General features: G+C 40.9%; 1 protein-coding gene across 3 annotated transcripts in view; it reads left to right on the forward strand.

Annotated features, from left to right (window-relative positions):
- si:dkeyp-14d3.1 (transmembrane protein 132D) overlaps positions 1-18,385 on the forward strand; it is a 909,489-nt gene that overhangs the window by 836,918 nt on the left and 54,186 nt on the right. For all 3 annotated transcript variants that reach the window (XM_048611779.1, XM_048611782.1, XM_048611780.1), the window contains one exon: positions 7,875-8,080. In XM_048611779.1, the coding sequence (XP_048467736.1) occupies positions 7,875-8,080 (206 nt within the window). The remainder of the gene's footprint in view (positions 1-7,874; positions 8,081-18,385) is intronic.

The following is an 18,385-nucleotide window of genomic DNA, read 5'->3' on the forward strand; positions in this document are numbered from 1 at the left end:
GATCTCAGATTCTCCAGCATCTGCAGTTCCTACTCGACCTGTTAGCCTGCTGTCAGTAGTAGGAGAAATCTAGAATCTACTATCAATAATGTTGTTACTTAGGCCACTTCATTTTTGCAGAATTAATGTTGAAAGGATGGTGGACACTAGTTCATCTTTAAAATGCTGAAGAGATTTCTGGACTGTTTCTTTTAAAAGGGGTCACTAAAAGACATTTTTCCAAAGAAACCTCTTGGAAGTCACATGTTTTAAGATAAATGCTTGGACTTGGTTATTAGAAATCACATGCCTGGGTTTATGGCTGTTGGGGATGAAGTTTTGTTTGGATAATGTTCGGAGTTCTTTTGGGGTACATCAAAGCTACCCAATTCGTCCTCTGCCTTTCAGAGAAAACCTTTTTGCAGGGATCAGTGTGGTAACTGAAACCCTGACCCAACTGTCCTCCTGCAAAACTTCTGATTTCCCATTGTTTCCTGAAGGCTCAAGGTCTGCAAAGGTCCCAGTGACACCTGTCAACATGAGCCAGGATGTCAACTGAAAGCCATCCTGAACGTTTCATAGCTTATACTTTTTCTTCGAGAACTAATAACCATTGGGCAAAGTGTTTTTTCTAACCCCACATTTAATTTCTGCTGGGAACTTTTCTTTCTTTAAATACCACCACCTTCTGAAGGGTAACTAGAGACATGGAATAAATGCTGGCCAGCCAGTGACATGCACATCCCATGAGTGAATAAAAAAGAGAATTCTACTTGCAACTGGAAAAGCAGTAGCTCCATTGCTATGTCCAGGATTTTGCAATTTCATAACAGTGCCCATTTGCCACATAAGTCTTGACAAACAATTGTTGACATTATCGCAATCTGGATTAACTCCTGAAGTTAATATCCCTACCTGATGTAGGTTCCCCTTTGCATAAGATGTCAGTGATTTCATATCTTGTACCCTCTCCCAATAGCACTTCACTCTCACAGTGACTCTGTTACACCTCTCCTTTTCTACTTTTTGCACAGCAGGGTGTGTGCTTGGGATACTGGGTCCAGCAGTTTTGTTTTCCTTGTAACATGTGGGAGCAAGAATCGAGTGTGAAAAGTCTGAAATGTTTTGAAAAGTATTTCTTTGTAACCTGCTTCACTAGCAAGATCATCTGTATTTCCAAAAAAGATTGTGTCTCTCTTTTTCTCACGTCAAAATAGGAAGAGTTTAGAGGGATATGGACTAAATACTGGCAAATGGGACGAGCTTTATCGAGGATGTCTGGTCGGCTTGGATGAGTTGGACCGAAGGGTCTGTTTCCGTGCTGTACATCTCTATGACTGTATTATATATAATCTATTTAATACCTCTACAGCTTTCATAGCTTAAATAAGAATAGTTCATCATGGACAGAGTCCAATTAATTTTTTTTTTCTGTGCTATTCATTGATGTCAACTGCAATGATAATATTTTGAAATATTCTTATTTGCTGAGCCTGCTAATGCAAGATCAGACTTGAAGTAAAACTTTTACTCTTCAATGTAGGTACAGCTACAGAAAATTGAACAGTTAGGAGAAATTTGTTTACGTGATAGTTGTTCGACTGTGTCATGCTTTAGCACAGATACTGGTTGAAGCAGAGACCGTTGAGTCTTTTAGGGGAAAATTGGATAAGTATTTCTAGCAGAGAAAAATAGCAGGCTCTGGGGAGATGCTAAGATTGTGAGATTAGTTTTGGATTGCTCTAGCGATGAGTCACACAGGCATGATGGCTTTGATAGCTTTCCCCTTTGTTGAAAACTTCTATAACTCTATCAGAGATGACCTTAACCAGTGAAGAAGCAGCAATAGCTATTAAAGGAGCTTTGTAACTGTGAAAAATTCTTTGGCTTTGAGGTTTTCCATATGGCATTGAGAGTTAATGGGAAAAGAAGAGCTGACAAATACATGAAATAAGGGAATAAAACAAGACAAATGTAGAGGTTTCGTTTTTAATTCTTTCAGGGTTTGTGACCTTCATTGGCTGGGCCAGCATTTATTGGGTCTAACTCTTGTTCTATTGCTCATTACTCTTGAGAAGATGGTGGTGAATAGCCTTCTTGAATTACATCAGTTTGTCCAACAGGACAAACATTTGGAGTGCTGTTGGACTATAACCTGGTGTCATGTAACTTCTGACCTTGTCCACCCCCAGTCCAAAACCGGCAGCTCCATTTCTTGAAATACTGTAGTCCATTTGGTGTAGATACATGCACAGTGGTGTAAGGGAAGGATTTTCAAGATTTTAGCCCAATAATGCTAAACGAACAATTATACCTTTCCAAGTCAGGATGGTGAGTGGCTTGGAGGGAACTTGCAGGTGGTGGTGTTCCCTTGTCTCTGCTGCCTTTGTCTTTCTAGATGACAGTGGTCATCTGTTTGGAAGGTGGTGTATGAGGAGCCTTTGTGACTTCCTGCAGTGCATCGTGTAAACACTGCTGCTATTGAGCAGAGAGAGTGAATGTTTGTGGATGTGATGCCAATCAAGTGGGCTGATTTGTCCTGGGTCATGTCAAGCTTCTAGAGTGTTATTGGAGGGCTGATCTCATGCAGTCAAGTGGGGAGTATTCCACCACACTCCTGACTCTTACCTTGTAGATGATGGTATGTCTTTGGGAAGTTAGGAGGTGAGTTACTTGCCACAGTATTCCTAGCCTCTGATCTGCTTTTGTGACATATATGTAAATGGCTACCCCAGTTCAGTTTCCGGTCAATGATAACCCCCAGAATGTTGACAGTGGAGGTTTCAGCAATGGTCACACTGTTTAATGTTAAGGGGACATGGTTATGCTCTCTCTTGTTGAAGTCAGACATTGCTTGGCACTTGTATAGCACAATTGTTATTTGCCACTGATATCGTCTGGGTCTTGCTGCATTTGGATATGGACTACTTCAGTTTTCGGAGAAGTTGTGAATCATACTGAACATTGTGCAATCATCAGCAAGCATCACACTTCTGACCTTAGGATAAAAGGAAGGTCATTGATGAAGCAGCTGGAGATGGTTGGGTTTTGTACACTACCCTGAGGAACTCCTGCAGAGTTGTGCTGGAGCTGAGATGACTGACCTCCAACAACCATGGCCATCTTCATTTGACGCAGGTATGACTCCAACCAGTGGATCCAGATTCCCATTATCTCTAGTTTTGATGCCAAACTCCATTAATATCCTTACTCCAAGAGTACCCACTGGAAGTGTGGAAGGAGCTACGCCATAATGATGTGAGATCACATGGAACTGGAACATGTGCTTGTAAGGCTTCAGAATCAGTGGAGTTGCCTGTGTTAGTGAGCAGATGCTGGAACTGGTGAAATTGATATAGAGTGCCAGGAATCACTCTCCATGGGTGATTCTTCAGCCCTAGCCCTGCAACAAAGTATTCATCATAGAATCACAGAATCCCTACAGTGTGGAAACAGGCCATTTGGCCCAACAAGTCAACACTGCCCCTCCGAAGAGCATCCCCCGCGACTCATTCCCTTACCCTAGCATTTCCCCTTGTCTAACCCACACATCCCTGGACACTACGGGCAATTTAGCACGGCCAATCCACCTACTCTGCACATCTTTGGACTGTGGGAGGAAACTGGAGCACCCGGAGGAAACCCATGCAGACACGGGGAGAATGTGCAAACTCTACACAGACAGTTGCCTGAGGGTGAAATTGAACGCTGGTCTCTGGTGCTGTGAGGCAGAAGTGCTAACCACTGAGCCACCATTCCACCCAGTATTGCTGACCTTCCAGTTTTTTTCAAAGGAGGAGCTGCAAACTGGGGGAGAAAAAGACTTCAAACGAAGTAACCAGCCGGCAAAGGACATTCCAGAGCTTCCCTCCCTCTTTCAAAACACTGTCATAGAGATTCGGGTTGTTTGTTTATTTGATACTGAAACCTTGAACCATAAGGCCATAAGATATAGGAACATAATTAAGCCATTCAGCCTATCGAGTCTGCTCTGCCTTCAATCATGGCTGATCTGTTCCTCAACCCCATTCTCCTGTCTTCTCCCTGTAATTCTGGATCCCCTTATTAATCAAGAACCTATCTATCTCTGTTTTAAATACACTCTCAATGACTTGGCCTCTACAACCTCCTGTAGAGTCGTACAGATTCACCACCCTGAGACTGAAGAAATTCTTCCTCATCTCAGTTCTAAAGGGTCATCCCTTCACTCGGAGGCTGTGCCTTCAGGTCCTAGTCTATCCTAATTGTGGAAGCACTTTCTCCACATCCACTTTACACAGGCCCTGCAGTATTCTGTAAGTTTCAATGAGATCTCCCCTCATTCTCTAAGCTTCATTGAGAACCCTCCTGAACTCTTGCATTTGGGCACCAAAGTCCTAACTGTCTCCTTTGAGGAGAATCATCCATCTCATGTAAAAGCTTGAAAGAAAGGCCATGGCACAACAGGAGAAATCACAAACGCAGCTGAAGAGAAAGTTGCTCCCTGTGTAGAATTCTGGACCCAATATGGGAAGCGGGTATAAAATCTTGTGCTAGTTCCATCACTGAGAGAAGCGGGTGGAATTTCAAATAATGCTACAGCTGCTAACATGAACAGAGAACCCGAGAGGTTTTGGATTACAGAGTTAGAAACAGATCTTCAATCATCCAGTGTAAATTCAAAGCCATTTGGCTTTTAGGCTGGGTGGAGGGTGTCCCACAGCAGTTAAAGCCAACCGTATGCAACCCATCCAGAATGCAGATGACAGTGCTGTACAGCAAATTTTCATACCTTCAGATCGAGAGGGGTCTTTCCTCACAGATAATGATGAAGTTTTGCTCCCAGATGGAGTTCCAGAAATGCCTTTGTCTACAAAAAAGTGGCCATCCCACTCCACCCATGCATTCACTGTTTGAGACAGTGACAAAAGATCTCAAGCACCCTATAATGTCCAAGAAAGCTGAGCATGCTGTTGGAGATCAATGTCATGCCGAAGAGGGAGGTGAGTGTGGGGCCAGACTGAGGATGAAGAATGAAATGTTCATGGGTAATTGTTACAAAGTATGGATAATCGTTAATGGTTGCAAATTGTGCTACAAAAGAACTGGGGGTAAGATATAGAGTAAAAGTTAATTATTTCCTTGGTCCAAGAATAGCTACTGAGCATGTGCGAAAGGAGCTCTGTCATAGTGATGCTAGGAGAGGAGCCTCTGTCTAAAGAATCAGACCTATGACCTCTGTCTTACCATGTCTTCTACATAGTTAGTGTTAAAAAATTGTTAAAGTTCATTCGTGAGAATGTGATGTACACCTTTCTACAACAATTATGCCCATAGCTTGAGGACTTTCTCCCTGTTCTGCTGCAACAGGGATAGTTCTGCCTAGCATTCCCATTAACAGGCCCTTTTGTGGCAACAAACTAATCAAAGATAACAGTCCTTCATCCTAAATGCATCTGTTTTCCAAAACCAGACATGTGTCCTTAGATGCATAGTAGGTATTTTGCTGCAGTAAAGCATCATACAAGATCATATAAGTCAATACTGGTCATACGTTCCTGATTTCTTCACCACTTACATCATCAAAATGATAATATGTGATAGATTTGCCTTTCCCATAAAAATTGTTCTACAGTGAAGTTCTTGTCATTGTCAAATGAATTCCCCTTCCAGTCCATCTTTCACACGTTAGATGCTGCATAATGTGAGTAAAAGTTAAGAACAGTAGCTTCTACAGTTCAAACTCAGATGACGTTGAGGTTAAAGAACATACATTTCAATGCATACACCATCAGCTGAAGTGTGTTGGTCAAAATCTTACATAACCCAACATCTTTAGTGCATTTAGCTAGATTCCTTGCTCGGAGCTAGTTCAGGTATGAAGCTGAATCTCAAAATGTTATTGACAGCCACAAATTTCTGATATGTCAGTATGTATATTTATTATCTCTCTTTCTAATCCTCAGGGGAGATAGCAGTCAGATATTTTGGATTGCTAAGAAGTGCAATGAAATATTGACTAAAGCACAATATTGTGTAACAACATTGCATAAACTGTTTATAGAAATCTGTACTTGCTTAACTTCTTCAAATTATAATTCAGTACTAGTTGGCCATCAAGGGTGGTAAATGGTAGCGAACTGTAATCACTGTAGGAAAGAGATTTAATGATATTATAAGTTTGTAATAAGTGACTTACAAATCTGGGTCCTGACTTCAGATGCAAATCCAACAGCAACTACCATTCACATGAAATCAGTAGTCTTGTGTCCTCAGCATATTTTAGGGACAGCAATGATGATCAAAGAGGCAATGCAGTAACAGCGAAGGCAAAACCAGGCTAATTTCTAAGCATTTCTATCAGTGTTTGGGCACCTGCGATGGACATTATTAATAGTCTGCTGTGCAACTACACAATACTTGAGAGTAACTTATAAACCAGAACAAACAAGTAAGCCTTGCTTAATTCAAGTGTTCTGAATCTATCCATTTTAGTAGCACATTCCATTCCACTTCCTGATTGAATGTGAGTGAGTGACCTGCTTTGTGATTACTATTCTACTGGTTTATCCTCTTGGCTCATCACCCTATCCTTATAAAATGGTTAAAACAGGGTATTTACCAAATGGGGAATTACACAATTCTACCTACTTCACATTGTGAATGAGTAACAATGAGTTAACCCAGTAATTCACTCTTTGTTTCTTTTATTTTGTTTGTCTCTTTGTTTTCTTTTAGGTTGAAATTATACTGTATATTATCAAATTGGGTTAGCATAATTTTTCTTCAAGTAGCGATAAAGGAAATTCGTACAAATGTCTTAAGGTATTTGTAATATCACAGGTGATTTCATTCCATTTGTGTCTCACCTCTCCCTTCTTTCTAGCTGCCAGCTTCCGCCTAGGCCCACTGTATGCATGTTAATTCTGGGGATCCCACTATCTTGGCACTGCATCATACAGTGATGTAATCATTCTTCAGACTTGTTCTGCTGTCAGTTGTATTTTGAGAAGGGGCGGTATTTTTGCAATTCAGTTGTAGGAAAGATTTCTCTGATATTTTTACATCCTCTGTAAACATATGACAAGAGTTTTGAAACTGATGTATTTGGGGTTTTTCTGGTTGATGTTATTTTCATTCTCGCTGTGTGTTTATGTTAAATTTTTTCGCAGTCCTCAGTGCATGTCAGTAGAATGTTGTGTCATGCAGAGCTGTGACAGCTTCAGCTGAGTTGGGATTGCTAAGCAGTGCTCTTTGGAGCAATTGGTTTAAGTGTACACTGATGACATGTTTATGTAGTTGAGACTAGAGCTGGCTGACATTAATCCAAATGTTACTCTAGAAATATAATTGAAAAAGATTATTATCCTAATTTTCTTTAGACAATGGCGCAGTATTTTGGAATGGTGTAAGTAATTGCAGACTCATTGTCAATTCTTCAGTCCTAAAGTGATGCCATCTATTTTCTCAATAGGACATACCAATATTACTATTTTAGTTGTAAATGTGTTTAACTAATGATGCAAAGGTTGAGATGTAAACAATTGCTGATATCAAGATTCCAGTTGCGTAAATTGACATATGTAAAAAAAAGGGGCAGTATTTTCTCATGATCTTAATTATAACTGCCTCTTGGACTGCTGTGTTATGGTAAATAGTAACTTAAAACTTAACTAAATTTGTACATTCGAAAGTCATTTGATTTTTCTTAATAAGATTAGTATAACCATTTTAGACTTGCTGTTTTCCAAAGGTGATGATAAAGTAATTTATGAAGGAGCTTTGTAACTTTAATAGATGATGATATCAGTGTTGGGTGTGGGACCACTCAGCTGAGTGACAGCGTCGGTCTTGTGTAAAGTGGCATTTTCATCTCTATGCTGCTGTACTGATTAGACTTTTCCCCTTTGTCACAGGTTTCAGACAGATGTGACTATGTTTTAGTGAATGGCAAGGAGATGAGAGGCAAAGTGAACACGATTGTCAATTTTACTTATGAACATTTGAGTGCACCGCTGGAAATTACTGTTTGGGTGCCTCGTCTTCCCCTTCAGATTGAGGTCTCTGACACCGAACTCAGCCAAATCAAAGGATGGCGTGTCCCTATCGTCTCAGATAAAAGGTATGAATGATAAGAAAATGTACAGCTGAAGAAATTGATTATTTTTCTTTTCTTTTTAGATATAAAATAGAGGTTTTAAGCTCGCTCATATTATAAGTGCCTAATGATTCTGAAAAGGTATTCTGAACATACAATTCCAAGGAATGCACACAACAGAAGCAAGCAATTCTGTCTAATGAGCCCATGCCAGTGTTTCTACTCAACACAAGCCTCCATCCTCCTTACTTTATCAACCCTATGAATGTACTCTCCTTTCTCCCTCATGTAGTTATCTGGCTTTTTCTATTCACCTCAACAATGTTACAAGGTAGCAAGATCTACATTCAACCCACTCTAAATGAAGAAATTACTACTGAACTGCTTATTAGTTTGAATAGTGGCCTTCTATTAATGGAGCCTTGTAATGGATCCCACACATGTGGAAAAAATAGGTCATTCCCATCACTAGACGCTTATCACTTTTATTTACTTTTTGTTGATCCAGAATGTTTTTCAAAAGTAGTAAGGAGTTCTGTCCATGCTCTCCTCCCCCAGCCCCATTCCCCCATCATCTGCTTCAATAGCACCTTTTCCTAGCTGGTTCTAGTTCTGAAAAAGGGTCACAAAACTCGAAATGTTAACTCTGTTTTCTCTTCACAGATGCTGCCAGACCTGCTGAGTTTCTTCAGCAATTCCTGTTTCAGATCTCCATCCGCAGTTCTTTATTTTGTATGAAGGCTTTCTGTATTGCCTCATTCATGCCTTGCTTGCATATTGTCAAGCACCTGAAAAAAAATGTATAAACCATGGAGCTATGTAAAGTTACATATCCAAGTTATGAAGTCTGGAGGAAATGGAAACTCCCATCTCATTCCATATTTCCCATATAGCAAACACAATTGCCTGAGTAAGGCACCATATTATAGAAAAGACTTTCATTTTGCTTTAAGCATATGATCACAGATATAAATTGCATTGAATTAGATCATTGATCACTCACTCACTCAGTGGCATGCAACAAGTTCAAACTAAAGTTGTTGCACAGCTGTTTGGACCCTTGTTTTTCCTCGACAAAACAGGAATGTTTGTCAAATACTTTCCAGGGTGACCTTGCCCCTGTAGTTGACTTTAATACTCATATGTAGACAGGTGTAATTGAATGAATAAATGGCTAAAAAAAATGTCATTGCATTCAGATGAGATAAACCATTGGAGCAAAGTTGGAAGCAATTAGAATCAGAATAAAAATCCAGTTTACATTGTACATCTAAAATCCATAAAGCATTAAAATTTGAGTTTCCATTAATGGAGGTTGGGACTGCAGGGCTGGTAGAAATATCTGAAATAATTATAATCCAAGTTCCTATGATGTTTGCGTTATAGAAATTGCCATGTGATGATATTTTAATAACGTTATCACATCATTACATAGGTTAATTACCATTGATTTTGAAACATTAACTGTAATTACCAAAATCTATTGTCAAAGTACAATAAATTCCAGATTATTCTCTTTAGCATAATCTTCCCTGCTATATGAATAGTAACATGCCAAAGGCAAGTTATGTTAGAGTGTCTCGCAATTCACTTCAGCTGCTAATGATCTGTCAAATTGAAGTGTTGTTTTGCCTTAAACATCCTGCATTCCTTTTAATAAAATTGTTTCTAATGCAGCATTACGCTTCTGCTGTTTTGGTAGGGTCATAGTTTATAAAGTAAGCAGGAGATGGGGTCTGTAACTACTGTATTCTCTTATAACTACAACTGGAGTTTCTATTCCTTGGAATTATTTCTTTCAGTGACTCATGGAGCTTCAGTGACTATGTGTTGGATCTGTATACAGACCTTACAATGACTGGAGAGATTAGTTTTCTTGTTATGCCCATTTTGGTTCATTTACTGGGGCTCAGGCTGCCCCAGTGGCCTGATGGATTGCCCCCCTAAGCCAGCGTTTGAGTTGCATCTCGGGTGAAAGTAACTTTTGGGGCAGCTCAGTGGTTAGCACTGCTGCCTTACAATGCCAGGGACCCGAGTTTGATTCCACCCTTGGTCTGTGTCGATTTTGTACATTCTCCTCATGTCTGCATGGGTTCCTGCTGGGTGGCCTGGTTTCATCCCGCTGCCCAAAGATATGCAAGCTAAGTGGATTGGCATAGTCAATTGCCCCGTAGTGTCCACGGATGTGCAGGCCAGGTGAACTAGCCACAATAAATGTGAGATTATAGGGGTAGGGTAGGACTGAATGGATGCTCTTTGGAGGATCAGTTCAGACTCAATTGGCTGAATGGCCTCTTTCTACACTGGAGGGATTCTATGATCTTCTATGATCTCTGCCTTTTAAGTCTGAAGACTGTAGATCTGACTCCAAATGTGCTTGTAAATTTCAGGCTCCTGGTCAGCTTTCTACTTTGGGTTCTACTATTAATTAATAAGAAGAAAGCTCACGCTGAGGAAATAAGGGAATATTTGAGTCTGAATTGCTTCTGGTTGCTTTTGGAATCAGGTTTGAGGCTTCTCAGGTCTGGGTTGGACTTTATCTACAATGGCACCTCACGCTGGGGAAAACAGTGGTGGAAAACTGGGGAAGCCCAAGTGAAGAGAACGACTGATCTCAGCTTGCTTGTGGAGAGCTGAGGAAACTCTTAGATCTCAATACAAGCAAATGTTAGTCATGATGGGCTGAGTTAGGAAAGCTGACCAAAAGCTTGGTTGAAAATATGGTGTTTAAGATTTTTTTTACAGAGGGAGAATTTTAGTAAACTGGTCTAAGAGGTCAAAACAGAAGGAACTGAAAGCTGTGGTACCAGAGGAAGGGCAAAATAAGGGGAAAGACAAGAGAATAAAAGTAGAAGTGTAAAGGCATAGGAAGAACTTAAAGAAAGTGAGAGGGACAGAGAAATGAGGCAAGGTCATGGAAGGATTTAAAACTAAGGGTGAGAATTTTATATCCAATGTGCTGAGGGAACATCCAAGCCAGTGATAACAGGATTGACAAGCAGAATTGATTTCAGGAATGGATACAGGTCACAGGGTTTGGAAGCTACAGAAAACAATACGAGAGGCCCATTGAAGAATTTGAGTCCAGAATTGATGCATACGGGGGTGAGAGTTTAACTGGGAATGGGGAGGAAGATGAGGCAATGATGTCATGGTGCTGGAAATGAACACCCATTGGTGATTCAAATTGAAGGGAAAAATGTTTGTGAACTGGTGTGATAATTTGCTGTCTCCTGGTTGTTGACCTGACACCATCCTGACAGGAGCTATTTTCTCTATGGCAGGACAGGAGGGTGACCAGGCTCCTTGCTTACACATCAATTAAACGCTTTTAAGTCCTATCATTGAAATGATTCAGTCAGCCTCTGGGTATCGCCAGAGGCATTGGAGTACAGTGCAGCTGCCTGGAGGTGGCTTCATGGTGGCACTCTAGGGCGAGAGTGCTCCAGACTGGCACTCAGGCCCTCCTTGACTGTCTGTTTTCATCCACAGGCAACATGTGGATGGACTCCCTGTCTGAAACTGTGGCTCAGCTGCTTAGTTGTATTTTTATTTTAATTCAAAAATGCTGACAAGAGGTTTCTGTCAACTTGGGCCACAGTCTTTCTTACTTTTCTGAGAAAGCAGCCTGCTATCTTTCAATGCTGGTGGAAAGCTGCTTTTGTTCTCCAGCTTTGAAGACCCACCTGCCATCTTTAGTTGGACAGCGATCCCACCTTCTGATGGGTTCGGGGAAATGTCACATCTTGGTGTTTGTTCCCAACTCATTATACGCTTCAGACCTCCACTTTATGTTCATAGTGGCACCATGAAACCTGCAGGGAATATCCTGTCCAATGGGTTTGAAATTCAGTACCGATCGAGATGCCAAGGATTCATCCAGTGATTTCAAGCTGAGCACTTGGTTGAGGAGAGGGATGGAGTCAGCGATGAGGGAGCAGAGTTTACAATGGATCTGAAGACAAATAGTCAAGTACTCCTTTCATAGAGTCATAGAGTTACACAGCACAGAAACAAACCCTTTGCTTCCAACCAAGTTTCTGACCAAGTTTCCCAAACTAAACTAATCCCATTTGCCTACATTTGGCCCATATCCATCTAAACCGTTCCTAATAAAGTACCTGTCCAAATGCCTTTTAAATGTTGTAATTGTACCTGCGTATACCACTTTACTCAGCTTTACTCATTCTTTACATAGTATCATCAGAGGTTCTCGGGTACTGTATGTCACATTCCCTCCAATTTATTATAATATACTGAAAAAAGGGTTGAAATCTGTTAGTAGGAACAAAATTAAGGAACAGGTCCTCGAGGGTCATAATCTCCGGATTACTGCCCGAGCCACGTGCAAATTGGCTTAGGGATAAGAAAATTAGGGAAGTAAACACGTGGCTAAGGGAGTGGTGTGGGAAAGAGGGGTTCCATTTCATGGGGCATTGGCATCAGTTTTGGAACCGGAGGGATCTGTACCGATGGGACGGTCTCCATCTGAACCGATCTGGAACCAGTGTTCTTGCGAAAAGGATAAATAGGGTGGTCACTAGGACTTTAAACTAGTGAGTTGGGGGGTAGGGAAAGGGAAAACGACAGGGAGTATGATGGTAAATAAAAAGGTAAGCAGCAGGTTAGCATGTGTGCAGGAGGGTTTAAGTTCAAGGCAGACTATGAAAGAAGCAAAAAGGAAGGATAACTCAGGAGATATTATTAGAGATGTTAGAAATCATGAGAGTAAGAAAGCTAGCATAAAGGCACTTTACCTGAATGCTCGTAGCATTCGTAACAAGGTTGATGAGTTAACGGCACAAATCATCGCGAATGAATATGATTTGGTAGCCATTACGGAGACATGGTTACAGGATGGTCACGACTAGGAGTTAAATATCCAAGGGTACCAGACTATTCGGAAGGACAGACAGGAAGGTAAGGGAGGCGGTGTAGCCCTGATATTCAAGGACGCCATCAGGGCGGTGCTGAGAGATGATATAGGTTCTATGGAGAATGAGGTTGAATCCATTTGGGTGGAAATTAGAAATTCTAAGAGGAAAAAGTCACTGATAGGCGTAGTCTATAGGCCACCAAATAATAACATCACATTGGGGCGGGCAATAAACAAAGAAATAACTAATGCCTGTAAAAATAGTACGGCAATTATCATGGGGGATTTTAACCTACATGTAGATTGGTCGAACCAGCTCGGTCAGGGTAGCCTTGAGGAGGAATTCGTTGAGTGTATCCGTGATAGTTTTCTTGAACAGTATGTAATGGAACCAACGCGGGAGCAAGCTATCCTAGACCTGGTCCTGTGTAATGAGACAGGAATAATTAATGACCTCATAGTTAGGGATCCTCTTGGAAGGAGTGATCACAGTATGGTTGAATTTAGAATACAGATGGAGAGTGTGAAGATAAAATCCAATACAAGGGTCCTGTGCTTGAACAAGGGGAACTACAATAGAATGAGGGAGGACTTGGCTAAAGTAAACTGGATACAAAGATTTTATGGTGGGACAGTTGACGAGCAGTGGAGGACTTTCAAAGCAATCTTTCAAAGTGCTCAGCAAAAGTATATTCCAATGAAAAGGAAGGACTGTAAGAAAAGGGGTAATCTGCCATGGGTGTCTAAAGAAATAAGGGAGGCCATCAAATTGAAAGAGAAGGCATACAAAGTGGCCAAAAACAGCATGAAACTAGAAGATTGGGAAAACTTTAAAGGTCAACAGAAAGCCACAAAAAGAACTATAAGGAAAAGTAAGATAGAACATGAGAAAAAACTAGCACAGAATATAAAGACAGATAGGAAAAGTTTCTATAAATATATAAAACGAAAAAGAGTGGCTAAAGTAAACGTTGGCCCTTTAGAGCATGAGAAGGGGAATTTAGTTATGGGATATGATGAAATGGCCGAGGCATTGAACAGGTATTTTGTATCGGTCTTCACAGTAGAGGACACTAATAACACGCCAGTAATAGACAAAGAGACGAAGGTAGGTGAGGACCTGGAAACAATCATAATTACGGAAGAGGTAGTGTTGGGCAAGCTAATGGAGCTAAGGATTGATAAGTCTCCTGGCCCTGATGGAATGCATCCCAGGGTACTAAAAGAGATGGCGGGAGAAATAGCAGGAGCACTGGCGGTAATTTTCCAAAATTCGCTGGACTCTGGGGCAGTCCCAGCAGATTGGAAAACAGCAAATGTGACGCCACTGTTTAAAAAGGGAAGTAGCCAAAAGATGGGGAATTATAGACCAGTTAGCTTAACCTCTGTAGTGGGGAAGATGCTTGAGTCTATTTCAAGGAAGAAATAGCAAGGCATCTTGATAGAAATTGTCCCGTTGGGCAGACACAGCATGGGTTCATGAAGGGCAGGTCATGCTTGACAAATCTTTTGGAATTCTATGAAGACATTACGAGTGAGGTGGACAATGGGGACCCAATGGATGTGGTGTACCTGGACTTCCAAAAGGCCTTTGACAAGGTGCCGCACAAGAGGCTACTGCATAAGATAAGGATGCATGGCATTAAGGGTAAAGTATTATCATGGATAGAGGATTGGTTGACTAACAGGAAGCAAAGAGTGGGGATAAATGAGTGCTATTCTAGCTGGCAGTCAGTGACTAGTGGTGTGCCTCAGGGATCGGTGTTGGGACCGCAATTATTTACAATTTATATCGATGACTTGGAGCTGGGGACCACGTGTAGGGTGTCAAAGTTTGCAGATGACACTAAGATGAGTGGCAAAGCAAAGTGTGCAGAGGACTGTGAAACTTTGCAGAGGAACATAGATACATTGAGTGAGTGGCCAAAGGTCTGGCAGATGGAATACAATGTAAATAAATGTGAAGTCATACATTTTGGTAGGAGTAATAGTAAAAAGGATTATTACTTGAATGGTAAAAAGTTGCAGCATGTTGCTATGCAGAGGGACCTGGGTGTCCTTGTGCATGAATCACAGAAGGTAGGTCTGCAGGTACAACAAGTAATTGGGAAGGCAAATGGAATTTTCTCCTTCATTGCTAAAGGGATTGAAATAAAAAGCAGAGAGGTTATGTTGCAGCTGTACAAGGTGCTGGTGAGGCCACACCTGGAGTACTGTGTGCAGTTTTGGTCTCCTTACTTGAGAAAGGATGTACTGGCACTGGAGGGGGTGCAAAGGAGGTTCACTAGGTTGATTCCGGAGTTGAGGGGGATGGCTTATGAGGAGAGACTGAGTAGATTGGGATTATATTCATTGGAATTCAGAAGATTGAGGGGGGATCTTATAGAAACATATAAAATTATGAAGGGAATAGATAAGATAGAAGTAGAGAGGATGTTTCCACTAGCAGGTGAAGCTAGGACAAGAGGGCATAGCCTCAAGATTAGAGGGAGCAGATTTAGGACTGAACTGGGAAGGAATTTTTTCACCCAGAGGGTTGTTAATCTGTGGAATTCCTTGTCCAGTGAAGTAATTGACGCTACTTCAGTAAACGCTTTTTAAAAAAAGGTAGATTTTTTTTGAACAATAAAGGAATTAAGGGATACGGTGAGAATGCGGGAAAGTGGATCTGAGTCCACGAAAGGATCAGCCATGATCTTATTGAATGGCGGAGCAGGCTTGAAGGGCCAGACGGCCTACTCCTGCTCCTAGTTCTTGTGTTCTTGTGTTCCTGTGTTCTAAATCAAATTACAGCTTTTATGTTTCAATAGTTTAGACAGTTTATACATAACATTTATGTCTCTGAAGCTCTTCAAAGGGTAGCAGTTATTTTTTGGTACATTATTTATACAAGCCCCTAATTAGTAATTACAAAGATGACTAAACACTAATTAGCTTGTATATTGGTATATATTCCAAGTTTGAACAAGCCGTTAATTACTTGTTACTGCACTGTTGGATGCTAAAGATGAAGTGTGAGCCGTTAACAGTTTTACAACCCTGTTACCTTGTAGCCTATCTACACAAAGAGATAAAACTACATTGTACCTTGAGATGATTTAATAGTGAAAGAACATGATAAGTGAGAAAAGAGAAATCTGCCTAGAAATCTGTTTGGCTGCAGTCCTTTTGGTTTGACTCCAAACCAGCAAAAAGGAAATAGGCTGCCAGTCAGATTGGACAAAATGCTGGCATTATCAACCCCTTCATCTGTCTTCTTTCACAACAGTTGAATTGAACAAACAAGGGAACGGATTGCAAAGCTTCATTATTTTTTTCTTAACTTCACATTTCCACCCTCCCAAGACAGGTGAACGGATTATTAAGAAAAGATGGGGGTGAGGAGTTAAAGGGAGCGAGGGAAAGCTTGCTGATGGCAACCAAAGTTTGAGGAAAGCCATTCCAGTGCACTGCCAACTTTTAAAGAATGGTGTGAATTTAGACATTCCATTTAAGCCTGACATTATTCCACCTGTTGTTCATACAAAAAACACATTGGGTGAGAACTATGCTTTGTTTTTACTGTGAAACTGTAAATCAAGACAACACATTTTATAATGGTCTGGTTTCGAAGAAAGAATTAGCAGCAGAGTGAAAATTACAGCCATTGTTTCAGGTTGTTCAGATTGCTGACTTCTCTACCAAGTGACAGCAGGTGTTTGCACTCCTTTACAAAGATCTGCGGACACAATTGTGGTGTTAAAATTGCCACTTACAATAAAAACAATTGGGCTGTCGTAATCAACTTTTATTTCAGTTGTAAATGTCTCCAGTGTTTGTCATATAAATAGAATATGCTGCTGAGCATCCTCTCTAAACTGTTGTTTTGGAACAGAGCTCGATTTAATCAGAAACCTTATGAGCTGCTTCACAGTCTTGTTGTGTTTGTTTAGTTCATGCCCAATTAAACTAAACTGTTTGGCTCCCTCCTTCATTCACTCGGTCAATGTTCCATTTGCTTTGGCCCTGCACTGCACACACCAGAAATGTCAGGACTGTGCTGAGCTGGCACACCTCAGTTGGATTGGCAATGGGGTGGGGTAGTGCTAAGGAGAAGGAAAATCAGCTCAGCTTCACGTTATCAAGCAATGACCCTTGATTAAAAATATGCCTTTTTACTTTGATGTCCAACCAGAATAGTGTCAGGACAAGGCATGGTATTTCCATAATGGTGAGGTGAAAGCATTGATAATTAAAACTTCAGGTGAAATCCTACCACTGCAACTGGGGAAACTTAAAATCAATTAGTTAAATGAATCTGGATTTTTAAAAAAATGCTTCGATCAATAATTGTAATCATCAAATTATCAGACTGTTGTGAAAACCCATCTGGTTCACTAATGTGCTTTTGGAATGAAACTTCTTACCTGGTTAGATTTCTTTTGATTCCAGACCTACAGTTATGTGGTTCGCTCTTAACTGCCCTCTGAAGTGATCAATCAAGGTTCCCCAAAATTATTACAGTTCCAGATGGGATGCCCCAATTTGTAAAGCTCCCTGGTGACGAGGGTTGGATAGCCTTCACCTTAATTCACTCATTTAGCCATAACATCGATAACAAATCTATTCCTTCGTCCCAGACCAAATGAGCTCATGTTTAAATACAGTCAAGGAGGGAATCCAGTGAAAAACTAAGGCATGCAAAGTGGCAAAGTGGGGCGGTGGATTGGGAATTTTTTTAGGAACCATCAGCGGACGATGGAAGAGTTGATAAAGAGGGGAATAAAGAGCATGTCACCCAAATCTATTTGCCCAGATCACTTTAGGCAATTCTTTTTTTCATACTTTTATACTTGCCCTTATTTGAGACCAGAGTTGTTCTCCCTCAAACTGAATGTGACATTCTACCCTGTAAGAGCAAATGACTGCAGATGCTGGAATCTGTACTGCAAACAACAAATGCTGGAGATCACAGTGGGTCAGACAGCATCCATGGAAAGAAGGCAAGTTAACGGTTCGAGTCTAGATGACTCTTCATCAGAGCTGACATGAAGTGTAGAGGGGGACAGCATTTATGCTATAGTTAGGGGGGTTGTGGGAGTGTTGGGGCTGTAGAATGCTGGAGGAGAAATGAGGTTGATTGTTCAGATTGAGCGACCGGAATGTGAGACATTCTACCATGCTGTGATTGATATGCCTTGAGGATCCTTAATTATGAGTAGTGATAGAGGTTACAGTATGGGCTAGATAGGTCATGATGTGGAATAACTATGGGTTGAAACAAGGAATAGTAAGGCAAGGAGGTCACGGGTATTGATTAGTTTTATTGTCACATGGACTAACATGAGTACAGTGAAAAGTTTACAAGTCACCACTTACAATGCTATCCTAAGGACATGGGTACCTAGTTAAAGATTCTTGAGTACAAAACCTTAGGGAAAAAAATTAGAAAAATAAAACAAAAAGTCCTGCAT

Source organism: Rhincodon typus, chromosome 24, assembly GCF_021869965.1.
Source record: "Rhincodon typus isolate 14 chromosome 24, sRhiTyp1.1, whole genome shotgun sequence".
Classification (NCBI taxonomy): domain Eukaryota; kingdom Metazoa; phylum Chordata; class Chondrichthyes; order Orectolobiformes; family Rhincodontidae; genus Rhincodon; species Rhincodon typus.